The 13,305-nt window shown below is 38.5% G+C and overlaps 1 protein-coding gene across 4 annotated transcripts in view; it reads right to left on the bottom strand.

The window, feature by feature from the left end:
• Positions 1-1,231: 1,231 nt before the first annotated feature.
• The window catches only part of SYT1 (synaptotagmin 1), a 766,356-nt gene continuing 754,282 nt past the window's right edge, over positions 1,232-13,305 (bottom strand). For all 4 annotated transcript variants that reach the window (XM_069094803.1, XM_069094804.1, XM_069094805.1 and 1 more), the window contains 2 exons: positions 10,918-11,051; positions 1,232-4,767 (listed from right to left, as the gene is read on the bottom strand). In XM_069094803.1, coding sequence (XP_068950904.1) covers positions 4,561-4,767; positions 10,918-11,051 — 341 coding nt within the window. In that variant the 3' untranslated portion in view covers positions 1,232-4,560. The remainder of the gene's footprint in view (positions 4,768-10,917; positions 11,052-13,305) is intronic.

Below are 13,305 nucleotides of genomic sequence, written 5' to 3' on the forward strand. Positions count from 1 at the left end.
AATTTCCTAACAATGAAAGCAGTCCAAAATTGGCATAAGCCATGTCTGGAAGGAGGGAGTTCTGTGGTTCCTAGACAGATTGCCAAGTAGAAGAAAGTACTTGTTGGGTATGTTGCTGACAATAATTAGTCAGTTTTCTATTGATTGATGAAGATGGCCTTCTGAGGTTCTTTCCCACTCTCAGATTTGTTGCTTACAAATTGAGGCAAGGAGACTGCCTTTAGCGAATGAGTTTCTACCATACTTTTGAGTAGTATTTATTCTCATAAACCTATTTTGAAACAAAAAAGTTGATTGTAGTCCCAATATATTAGCATTTTTTTAAGCCAACCTGATTATTTAAAGCAAACTAAATCACATAAATGCTTACATGTAGCCAGTTTTAATTATAGTAATTTATTTCTGAAAACAATCTTACAAAGCTGGTACAGTGCTTTTTCTTTTCCTGTATGCTAGATGTCATTTGGCCAAATGACTTCTTATTGCGTGGTATGACCATTTGCCCTCTCCCTCACTTGTCTAATAACTTTAACTTAATTACTGCCTGTTTGGTGATGGGTGGCATGAAAACTAGTGAGAAAAGTGATAAAACTCATTCTAAAAAACATGGTTCAGTCTAGTTGTGATTGGAGCCAATGAAAAAAATCATAAAATTCTCACTTTGATCTTCATCAAAGAAGAGAAATTCTGCAGTAGGTATTTTATTCATCCAAAGCAGTCTCTCTCCATGCTGTGGCTTTGAATTGTTCTTCGCTCCACACCCCCACCCTCCTTTCTTCTTTTAGGTGGGAAACAATGTTTTATCATTCCTTCTGAAAATGGTGATGGAATTAAAAAGATTGTTTTCAGTCCCATTTTGTGCTGAGAGATATGCGTATGTGACTCAGCCAGCTACTGAAAGAGAACCCCGGAGGACATATTTTGGGCACACTAGAAAGCCTGAAGGTGGGCCAAATGAATTGCCCATAAATACAGAGAAACACATGTTGAGAATAACACTGCCGAGGAATGCTAGGAAAAGAGGGCCAAATCCTCATCAGGCTTTGTTTTCCCTGTAGTGAGCTCTGTATTCATCGACGTGAGACAAAAGCTGGCATTCATCTGTGGGCTTTTATTCAGCTTCCCAAATGCTTCCACTGGGATCCCAAAGTAATAGGTCATAGACTTAGGAAAAGAGGAAGAGCTACTTGGGTAGGGGAGGGGGCAAGAAAAGAGCGGAAACACCACGACATCAACAGGAAATAAAACATTTTTATTGAATATCTGCGTAATAGGTCAAGTCATTGGTAACAACAATCAGAAAACTACTATGGGGTTCACTACACAAAGTGAAACAAAATTTTAACCACCTCATCAAAAAAAATGAAGGTAAGATACAGCTAAAGTTGTTGGCTCGTGGGCCACGGGCCATTATGGCAGGATAGAACACCCCAACATTTCTACAAGATACAGAGAAAACCCACATATAGGAACACTCAAGCAGGCAGTAAATATACACGAAGGCAACTAGGATCTCTCTACAGCATCAGATTTCTAATACTTTACACAGCTTTGTCAGAAAGGTACATGTGGCTTTTCTGAGGATGGATGGTCATCTTGGTCAAAAAAGCAGGTTTTGTCACTGTCATGGGCATGATGGCAGAGAGTACCAACCAATTCTACAACGGCAACAGTGTGTCTGGCAGTGTTGGAAGAGAACACATTAAGAGTACTTAACGCGATAGAGAATGTGTAATTATCTGGCAACTGGAACCTGCTTTTTTTTTGGGTTCTGTATGAACAACTCAAAGCTGGATATGATGAAGTTAAATCTCTGTGTTATGCACAAACAACAATCTAAAAGTCACTCTAGCCCCTCTCTTTGGTAGGGTTTGGTCCCTTAAAATTGATTAAAAGAAGTCCTGTTGGACCTTTATTCCCCCTTCCTACACAGAGGCATTTATTCTCACAGGATGCCTCTTCCATGGGAAATGAACGTAAGGGAAATTATGGCTTAGGGACGATAAAGTTGGAAGAGAGAACTGTCCCCCCTCCTTCCCCAATCTTTATTTTTCATTCTGTGCTTGTCCCAGTTCCACAGAGTGTGGTGGCTTTTCCCTTGACTGGGCTGAACAACAAAAGGACCTACCTTATCCTTTATCAAGAAAGTATAAAGGAAGGATGTCCACTCATTGGGGGATAGCTGCAAATGCCTACAGTCTTTTTTGTCTGGCAGCCCTAGCTGATTTTCCTTGGAGTTAGTGAGGAACATGGCATGCTGGTATGAAGATAAGTATAGCAAATTTGGAATGTGAGGCCAAGATTATATGTTTCTGATTTGTCAGAAAAAACAAGCTTTCTTTTCATTAGAATTATCGCTATGTCCTGGTCAACTCAAAATTTGGTCTTGGGAGAAAGAGAAAAAAAGTCTGAAGTGATGTGGAAAAAGGGACTAGATGCAGAATGAGATGGTAGATTGCCCTTCATTTAATAAGGCAATGACATACCAGGGTGGGCTAAGGTATGGAATATTGCACAGTGTTCAACAATATGCTGTGTGGTCCACCCATTCTCTGGAATTTTCCTGTCCAATGCGTAGCTCTTCAGTTCTGGATTGGTCCATTTGTAACTAGAACTGTTAGTGCTATGTGGGCCTTCGGCAGTGCAGTATAGAAGGGGATGGCAGTATTATAACAATATCACTACAGAATAAATTGATTGCTATCCACTGAGAAAACTAGATTTCTAAGCACACATGGCAGTCACAGTGATACACAGAGCAGTCTTTTAAGACTCCTATGGAATGACAAATAGCTTCATAATAGTGCCATTACTACATAATAACATTGAAAACATTTAAAAACTCCTTCTGAAATGAGCATCTAGTATACAGAAGAGGTTGTTTCAGTTTTCTAGAACTTAATTCTTTGTTTAGTTTCATCTGTTTTTTTAAGGACAAATTAAAACTCATTTCAGTATAAAGAGCATATAAAAAGATCACTAGCTGTTTTGGCTTTACGGAAGTGCATTCAGAACTATGGCTAAATTTCGTCCTTTTTTTTTTTGTCTTGATGGGATTACAATACTGTTGACCACAAAGTCATTTTGTGTAATAAGCACAGATTGCTGTGCTGAAAAATATTCTGCATTCCTAATCTGGTTTTGTATAATAAAATATTTTGTTATAAAGTTTAATGTGCAAACCCATTAAGAGTTCATCCAGAATGGGAAATCCCCAACAGAATTCCCAGGATGCACATTTTTATATAAAGGTGAGAATGGAGAGCATCTTCTTGGATGGTCAGGTGGTGTTTCACAATTGCTGATTTCTCCCCTCCCAGCCTTTTCCCTTCCCCGCCCCCCCCCAATCCCCACAATGGACATACATGAACACACACACACATACACACCAAACACCATCATGTTATTTACTCTGGGTGCAATAGTAAGAAATAATTCTCTCCCATTCAACTTCTTCCTCATCCGTTAAGTACAAAGCTGGGATTTCAGCTTTTTAAAGTATATACAAACAAATGCTATGCAGTTATCCCTTCCACATCGAGGAGATTAGGGGCATAGCTTCCCTGCCCTCCATTATGATATGGAAAATCCATGTAAAATCTGTAGGGGTAGACCCATCACCTTCATTTCCCTTTAGGAAATCATATAAGGACTTAGCCATTCCTTGTATGATACCAGAGTCTACCGGAATGCCTTTAAAAAAATAAAATAACAATCCTGCATTTCTGAGTTTCTAAACTTTTTCTGTGTCATCTGTTGTCCTTCACATGTCATCAGCGGCTTCTGCAAAATTCCCAAAGAATTCCTATTTAATTTCTTATGCCAACCCAGAATATATCAAAACTGTGATGGGAAAAGTCGAGATGTGGAAGGGATTACTGTACTCTACTGGCTTGTGGCTACGCTTCCTTGAGGTCAGCTGTGGAGCTGCTCAGATCATGCTAAGTTGCCTGTAAAAGGATTCTACAAAATGGGATCTACCCCCTCCAAGTGTGCAGTGTTGAGAGTATCCAGTTATTTGAATGGTTCGGTTGAAAGCTCAGATTTGATGTCCTTTAAGATATCACTGTAACTGTACTAGTGCCTTACAAGTTGGAATTTTGCTGGAATGCAGACGATACAATATTTAACCCTAATATATATTATCAGCTCTCCTATATCTCAGTCAATTTACATAATTTAAAATAGAACATCTTATTAAAAACATCTAGATATACACGGATTAGGAAACTCGTACAACATACAAATACACAAACTAGAAATAAATTTTTAGCATACTGGTATATACAACAGTGTGATACAATAAATAATTTCTGTCATGCTCTATCTATACATCATATTGCTTAAAAGAAGAGTAGATTTGAGGGACAGTAGGGTGGCAAAGGTCTTAGGGGGCTCTCTACATTTAAAGTTGTGCAAATTAAAAGGGGATTTGAAGGACCACTGATTTGGGTTAGAAATGCATGGCTGGAAATGAAAGGACCCATATTACTGAGGTATTTACAGATACTGGCTAGAGAGACTATGTGGGCAAATGCAGAAAGGCTTCTTTTGTTCCCTTTATTTCTTGACGGCAAGCATGGCGTCCACCTCCTCCTCTACCTGTAAGGTGTGCCACTGTGCAATAGGTCGCCTGGGATTGGCCAACATGTCTGACCAATGCCGCAGCTCCGCACCAGTGCTGTTGTAGCCCACAAAGACCTTGCCGATGGCATCATTCTTGCCAATCTTGTCATAGTCCAAAACAGTTACCACAACTTGCACTTTCTAAAAGGGGAGAGAAGAAAAAAAGAACAAGGAGATTACAAGGGGACAGGGACCAAACTCTTCCTGATAAAGTAGCCTGTGTTCACAGGGATTGGAAATCAGGCAAGGTGAAGCCAAAATGATTGATGGTTGGGAATGAAGACTCCACAATTCCTGGTTTGACCTACAGATGCAGCCTAAGGACCCTTGGGCCTTGCTGTTCATCCACTGTTACTCCTTTGGGTTTCCCGGGCCTTTCCATCTGCCCTGCAGTCAAACTTCCTTTTATGTTTTGTCTCCCTCAAGTAGAGAATATGCTCATGGAGGGCAGGGATTGTTTATTTATATCCCCCAGCTCTTACTTAGCTAACACAGACTTGGCACATAGTAGGCATTTAATAAATACTTTTTCATTCATTCATTTTAGCTACTAGGTAGTTGGGTGACCTTGGGCAAGTCTCTAAACCTTACTCTGCTTTAGCTAGATCAACATAAAAAAAAAGTGATTAACATGGTTGTTTTGTGGACAAAATAAGTAATATTTTAAAAAGTCATGTGATTTACTATCATAGAGGAGGTGTAAACTATTAGGCTAGAACACTGAAAATATTATTGAGGCAACCTTTTCGTTTTTCCTTGTCACAAGGGAGGGTTTCAGTCTGGGCAGGACATGGGAAATAATTGATGCAAAGATAACAGTTATCTATTAAAAGTATTTTAAAAATTATTCAGACTTAAAAAAAAAGTAAGCATTGAGTAATCATTAAATGCCTACTATGTGTCTAATTATGTGCAAAGTACTGATTGTGTAAGGAATTTAATAAGAGGATATGAGACTATTCTTGGTAACATCTAGTACTTAGATTTTGGATGTGCTTCAAGTTAACCAGAAATTACTTGATAAAATCTCTTATGTGAATTTATTTGAATAGAGTATATGTTCTCTTCCCTTAAATAATATATTGCTAACATTTATATAATACTTATTATGTGGCAGGCACTATGCTAAGTTCTTTACAATTATTATCTGATTTTATCCTAGGGAAACTTCTCCCCCCCCAATCTTGAGAGGTACATGCATTATTATTCTCATTTTGCTGATGAGGAAACTGAGGCAAACAGAGGTTATTTGACTTACTCAAGGTCACACAGCTAGTAAATGTCTGACGGCAAATTTGAACTCAGATCTTGACTATAGGCCTAGTGTTCTATCTACCTTATGTGAACAGAGCAACTAATATATTTTTAAATGTTTTTTTCTCCCTACACTGAGGTATTGTTTCTTTGGGCACATAATGACCCTCAATATTTTCCTCAATTGAATATTTCGTTAATTAAAATTACATATGATTGACATTAGGACTAAAAATAATAGCTAGGTTAAGGAGGAGGTATATTTGAGGGCAGGACCTAGGCAGTTTAAGGGAATGAAAAAGTGATTACAGAAGGCACATCCAGGTATAGACACAGATTCAGCCATGTTGGAAGCACACAAGCATAAATCTATTGTGCACGGATCTCTTTATATACATATTGTTTTCCCTTTCAGAGTTTAAGCTCCTTGAGGACAGGGACTGTTTCTCTTTGTATCCCCAGAGCTTAGCACAGTGCCTGCTGCATAGTAAATGCTTAAGAAGCCCTTGCTCGACTAACTTTACATTCTGTGTATTGTCCTGCTACGGATGGTGTATCCAGAAAGTTAAAATGTAAGATGCTCTGCTGTGACGGTAGAGCCAACACAAGTGCATCTCTCCCTTCAGTCCTCAAGTCCTCATTATAGAGGGCTGCATTAAGTCAGCTAGGAAGGGAATCATGACTGGAGAGTGTGGTATGTTTCTTCCACAGTGGGGAAAGCAAAACCAGACAGCACTGGTCAGATTATGGTTAGATTACACAATGGAAGGGACTTTAGTGGTTACCCAGCCCAAGTCCCTCATTTTACAGATGAAAAACAAACCCTGAAGTTTCCTTTTGGGCTACATTTAAAAAAATGCTTTTAAAAACACGTCACATGTCCCTCTTCTCTAATAGAACCTTTCTGGCTACATTTTCCAAAGCAATCCATTGCATTGCAATCACAGTGAAAGGGAACTGCCTTTATTTCCTTAAAAGCTAATGTGAAATTTCCATGTTTGCAGCAGGAGAGAGGAAAGGAGAGGAGAGAGTCTGTTGATTTTGTAAAGGCATGTACTTTTCTAGGAGCACTCAAGATGAGACCTCCAAACGAAGAAAGGCTTGGCAGGATTTTCTTCACTGAAGGTGTCATTCCTAGTTTTAAAAAACTCTGGCTTTACTTAGCCCAGAAAGCATTTCAGATACATCCCATACTATGTGATGGTCTTAGGGAACTCAGAGTGGAGGAAACTACAGTGTCCTTTTTATTGCATGGAATACTCATTTATCTTGCATAATAGGGGGTGAAGAATATAATGACAGCTATCCCTAAAGAGTCTGTATCTATGAAAAAGGAAGAACAAGATAAACATTGTTTTTATGCTTTTTGTCTACATTCCACATCTCTGTCTTGACAAAATGCTATCTTTTCCATGTCCTTTTCCTATAAACAACATATATTTTATTTTTAATGTGTGTATGTGTTTCAGTTCCAACATACTTGCTTTGTCTGTTATTGATGGCTTAAAAAAAGGGAATTTATATTAAGTGTGGTGTAGAATTTCTGCCCCAAGGAGAAGCTAGACTGTAGTATTTTTTAATCTCAATGCCTGCCCTTTTATTATTTTGTTTTGCAGAATTAAAAAAGATACCAGAAGGTTTTAGTTACCATAGGAATAAGGTCTTAGTCAGAACCCCAAAGTGCACAAATAACATACATTGAAAAATAAATTGGTGGAAGAAACTGGGTATCTTAGAGATCTGCCAATAGCATCTAAAGCAGTTTTTCATCTGAGTTCATTGACTCAAGTTTGGCTATGATGAGGTTAGGAGTCATTGTCAACTGAAATTCTAGCCCCTTATGGGACAGAAGTGGATACCTGGACTGGACTGAGACTGACAAGCAGGTGAGCTGGGGTGAATGAGCAAGGTCACCAACCCACCTTTTGGACTCAGAGGTTGAAAACCTAGAGACGATGGTCATAGTATAAGCATAATCCCTTATAACTACTAATAATTAATATGATAATAATATATAATCAATATGATAATGTTATATATAATTATTATATAATCATTATTAATACAGTATATATCACTACAGAACTATAGAATGTATTATAATATATAACATAATATAATAAAGCAAATAATTATAAATGAATTTTTATATATAATATATACAATAATATAATAAAGCTAATAATTATAAAAATAAAGCTAACATATAGGGCTTACTATGTGCTAAGTGCTTTATAACTATTATCTCATTTGATCCTCCTAATAACCCTGGGAGATAGGTGCTATTATTGTCTCCATTTTATAGATGAAGAAACTGAGGCAAATGGAAAGACAAGTGACTTGGGCCAGAGTCACACAGCTGGAAAATGCCTGAGGTTGGATTTGAACTCAGGTCTTCTGACTCTAGGTCCAGTGAGCGGTCTATCCACTGTACTACCTACCTGACTGTAGGTTAAAAAACCTCTTCCAATACCTGATTTCATCTATTCTCCCTTTTTGGACTTTGCCACCATACTTCAGCTGCTTTTTCACCCTGGAACATTCCACTACCCCGGAAGTCCCCTTCTCCCATTGGTGAGTTCCAATTAGAGCCTCCATTTTGAGAAAGGGCTCAGGATAGCCATCCATCTCCAAGCTCAACACAAGTTTCTCCAGACTTCACCACACTGCCCCTGTTGTAAATACCTTTGCCCCAAACTTTCAACTCTATTTTATATGTTGTCTTCTTCCTTTAGATAATAAGCTCCTGGCAGATGGACTTCATATTTAGCTGGAGAGGCTTATACGAACTGATGCTGAGTGAGAAGAGTAGAACCAGAAGACATTTGTACACAATTACAGACACAAGGTATGTGTGATGACCAACTTTGATAGACTGGACTCTTCTCAGCAATGCAGGGTCATAAGTCAACCCCAGAAGACTCATGATGGAGAGAGATGTCTACATCCAGAGAAAGAACTGAGTTTGAATCCAGATTGAAGCAAACTACCCGCTCTTTTTCTTTTTCGGTTTTGTTTCCTCTTTCCCATTGTTCATTCCATCTTGATATAGTCCTTCTTTATAACCTGACTAATGTCTAATGTGAAAGTATTTGCAGATCCTATACTTGACTGTATGCCGCCATGGGTGGGGGGAGGAGAGGGAGGGAGGGAGGGAGAGAAAATTTGAAACTCAAGGAATTGTGGAACTGAATCTTGTAAAATTAAAAGTAAACAAACAAATTAATAAAGACCAAAAAATAATAAAAAAAAGAATATAAGCTCCTTAAGGTCAGGTACTATCATCCTTTTTATTCATATTTGTATACCCAGCCCTGGTATATAATAGAAATTTAATAAATGCTTACTGATTGACCTTGGGGCCCATATAGTGCAACCTAGAAATTATTGTTGTTGTCGCTCAGTTGTTTTTCTGTATTGTTTGTCATGTCCTTTTCTTTGTGAAGTCATTTTGGAGTTTTCTTGGCAAAGGCACTACAGTGGTTTGCAATTTCCTTTACCAGCTCATTTTATGGATGAGGAAACTGAGGCAAACAGCATTAAGTAGCTTGCCTAGAGTCACACAACTAGTAAGTGTGTGAGGCCAAATTTAAACTCATGAAGATGTCTATCTGAATCCATGCTCAGCCCTCTATCCACTGTGGCCCCTACCTGTCCCCAAATTATTATGGCATAGGGTAATCAAGGATATGGGTCCATTTGTTTTTTGTTCTGTTCTGTGTAAGTCCCTTGTCCCCCTCCAGAAGACAAAAGCCTTCTAAAGAGAATGAAGGTGTGATGTACTGATAAGGCACTATATCCAAAAAACAATGTTCAGGAATAAGAAAATCAACCTCTACTGCTCAGAGGATGATGGGAAATTAAAAAAAAATCCACTCTGTACCTTTTTCAATTCCCCTTTAGCTCAGAGGCCTCCCTTCCTGTTCATGGTCTAATTATTTTGGTATTGAAGGGATTGCCTATATCAATTATTTCATTAAAATAGAGGAATAACGTTGCTCTAAGTACAACAATCTGACTCTGGTACCCACTGAGAAGCAGCAGGAGAAGGCTCCCATCTAGAGAGAGCCTGTCAGAAGCTGGAATTTGCATCCTATCATTACAAAGCATGAAACTGCAAACATGAAAAGGCCTCCAATGATGCCATCACAAAGAATCAGTGTGGCTGCAACTTCTCATTCTAAAGGGCTCAGGATGGAGAATTCTTTGCTTGTTTCCCTCTTCCCTCCTAGTGCTAAAAGGTAAAGGGTGGCTTGCTGTCTGGGTAGATACCGAGACATCTATTCCCAGCTGGTCCCAAGGAGATAAAATTCTAAGTAATTATTCTTTTTTACCTCTTGTGACCCTTAATCATTTTTTATAATAATTAAAGATGAAAGATACCACACAACATACAAGCAACAACAACAAATTTCTCTTACTTCTCTTATGAATAGGCTGTTAAGAGCTGGGGAGGGAAATTGTGTGTGGTTTGTCCTTCGTTCTCAAAGAAGACATGCCATCAGGAAGGCGATGCCATGACTTGTAAGTGAATTGGATTTAAGCGAGGGAGGGCTGTGCAAAGTCACCAGCCTCACTTTCTCCTCCAGAGCCATCTGGGTCCAGTGGCCAGATACTGATAAGGACACCTAGAGATGGCCCAGGATGCAGTGGGAGACCTTAGCCTATGAAATATTTTATACAATGTTGAGAAAAAGGGACAAAAACCCATCTGTTCTCAGGGCTCTAAACATTGTGGATGCATTTGTTAATCTATCAGCATTACTGGATTTCTTTTTGCTATTTCATCTCTGCTCAATATAAAATAACTCATGCCTGGTCTTTTTTGTTTTTCCCTGTATTTGGGGGCAGGAGTAAGAAGGGGACTCAGGGAGAAGGTGGGGCCTGGTTGACAAATTGATTCTCTTTAAAGGCAGTCCTTGGGCGTCTCCTAAGTATCACGGGAGGAGAATGGGAACACAGGTGCTAATGGAGGCATAGCTCCCCTACAAGGTCTGTGTTGGCTATTTTGGAGGTCCGGAGGTGTGCTGACATTACCTGGATTTGCTCAAAGGGTACTTCAAAGCTGAATGATTCATTATAGTAGGGATTCAGTGTATTCTTCTTAATTGTGGTCTTTTTCTTCTTCAGTCTCTTGCCATTCTGCATCAGGTGAATCTTCACATAGGGATCTGAGGAAAGCAAATGGAACACCGAGTTAGGAATTCAGGGACACGTTATCTTGGTTCCTGGTGGAATCTTGTAAAGGAGACAGGTACCTCCCTGCAGGGAAACAGCTCTATAATGGATTTTGAACCTATTAAGAGGAAGGAAGGAAACAAGCATGTACTTATTATGTACATGGTAACATGCTAAAATTTAGTTTTAAAGACTTTGATAACAGTATCTTCCATGTGGGGAAAAATTTTAGCACCTGCTCCACGCCAGATACTGTACTAAGCACTTTAGATATAATAGGATCTCATTTGATTCTCACTATAGCTCTGGGAGGGAGTTTCTCTTATTATCCCTATTTTACACTTGAGGAAACTGAGGGGGATAAAGGTTACTGACTCAACCATAGTTACATAACTAATAAGTGCCTGAGGCTGGATTTGAACTTAGGTCTTCCTGACTCTAGGCCCAGCACTCTATCTACTCTGCTTCTTACTGTAGATGGAATTGGAATCAGGAGGACCTAGGTTCAAATCTGATCTTTGATACTTATTAGCAATGTGACCCTGGACAAGTCACTTAATCTTCACCTACCTCTAAAGTCCTTTCCAGTTCTGAAACTATGATCCTGGTAAATAATTTCTCAGAGTCTGTTTCCTCATCTATAAAATGAGGGAATTGAACATGAATGCCTCCAAGGTACTTTCCAACTCAGTATTTATGGTTCTATGACCTTCAGCAATTTATTAGACTTCCCTGAGTTTCATTTTCCTCCTCTACAAATAAGGATGCTAATACCGGTACTTGTTCCTATCTTATGGGGGTGAATGTGAGGCTTAAATAAAAAACCAACCAAACAAAAAAATCCCCCACATTTATTAAACACCTACTTTTCTGAGGTGCTAAGGATGCAAAGACAAAACCAGCACGGTTTCTGCAGTCAAGGAACTTAGGTTCTACACATGTGTAGAATTCAGCATTTTGTGATCATTTTTTAATTTAAAATAATATATTTGTAATTAAACATATAGTTTTAGTGTATTTAAGTGGTACAGAGGAGAGAGTGCTGGACCTAGAGTTAGGAAAATCTGAGTTTGCATTCTGCCCCAGACTGTGGGCTAGTCACTTAATATCCCTCAGTAAAAATGTCTTCATCTGCAAAATGGAGATAATAACAACACCTATCTCCCAGGGTTGGTGTGAGGATAAATCGATCCCTTATTTGCAAAGTGCTTTGCAAATCTTGAAGTGCCATATAGAAATGCTAGCTTTTACCATCATTATTATAAATATAATCTAATAATAATTATATCATGTGATATATATCAATATCATAAATAATTATATCATAAAATAAAAATATCATAAATAGAAAGATAACTTGGCATAGTGGATAGAGGGCTAGCCATGGAGTCAGGAAGATCTGTTTCAAATTCCATCTCTGATAGGTATGTGACCAGGGGAAAGTGATTTATCCTCTACCTTGCCTCCTACTCCCCCTAACTCTCAAGTCTCTAAGATTTGTGGAGAAGTAACTCATCTGCACCAGTGGAGGGAGTCTCCTCTCTGGGAGTATACCACTCTAATGAAATCATGGGGGCAGTTGAAAAAAAATATTTTTGAGAATTGTTTCCCAGATTTTAAGAGCTTTATAAGGGCCATATTCCTCTATATCATCTCAATGTTCAAGATTCTATTTTCAAGGATGAAGCAAAAGTTATTTTGGCTATTATAAACAACCAAATTAACTATAAAGGACAAAAAAGGAAAGACACTATCTGTATCCAGAGAAAGAACTGATAAATAGAAGTAGGTATGGAATAATTTTACATACACACACATACACATACACCCCTATTTGCAACTAATGGTGGTTATCTTTAGGGTGTGGTGGGGAAGGGAAGAAAAAAATCATGTGATAATTTTGTTGTGTATTTAACAGAAATAGCAAATTGTGTATAGTAGATTTGTAGTTTCTTGTGCAATCATCCTTTTTTATTGCACTGTTATTGAAATGTTTGCTTTATTCCATAAATTAAAAAAAAAAGAAAGCAAAAGTCATGGGAGAGAGAGGCCCCTCTCCTCCACTGGCCAACCTGAGGTTCCCTTAGCATTTTCTACAAGGGATCACTGGGGCAAATACTAGTCTGAATACCATATGGGGCAAGGCTTTTGACTAGGATTTTTATTTAATTTTTTTCTATATGGCCAAATCAGCCCGAGGGAGGATGCATGCTAATTTTCTCTGTAAGAGTTCAAGGCCTCTGGTTT

The sequence above is a fragment of the Petaurus breviceps genome, unplaced genomic scaffold, assembly GCF_028583685.1.
Source record: "Petaurus breviceps papuanus isolate PSGF00001 unplaced genomic scaffold, PetGlider_PUasm1.0 221, whole genome shotgun sequence".
NCBI lineage: Eukaryota > Metazoa > Chordata > Mammalia > Diprotodontia > Petauridae > Petaurus > Petaurus breviceps.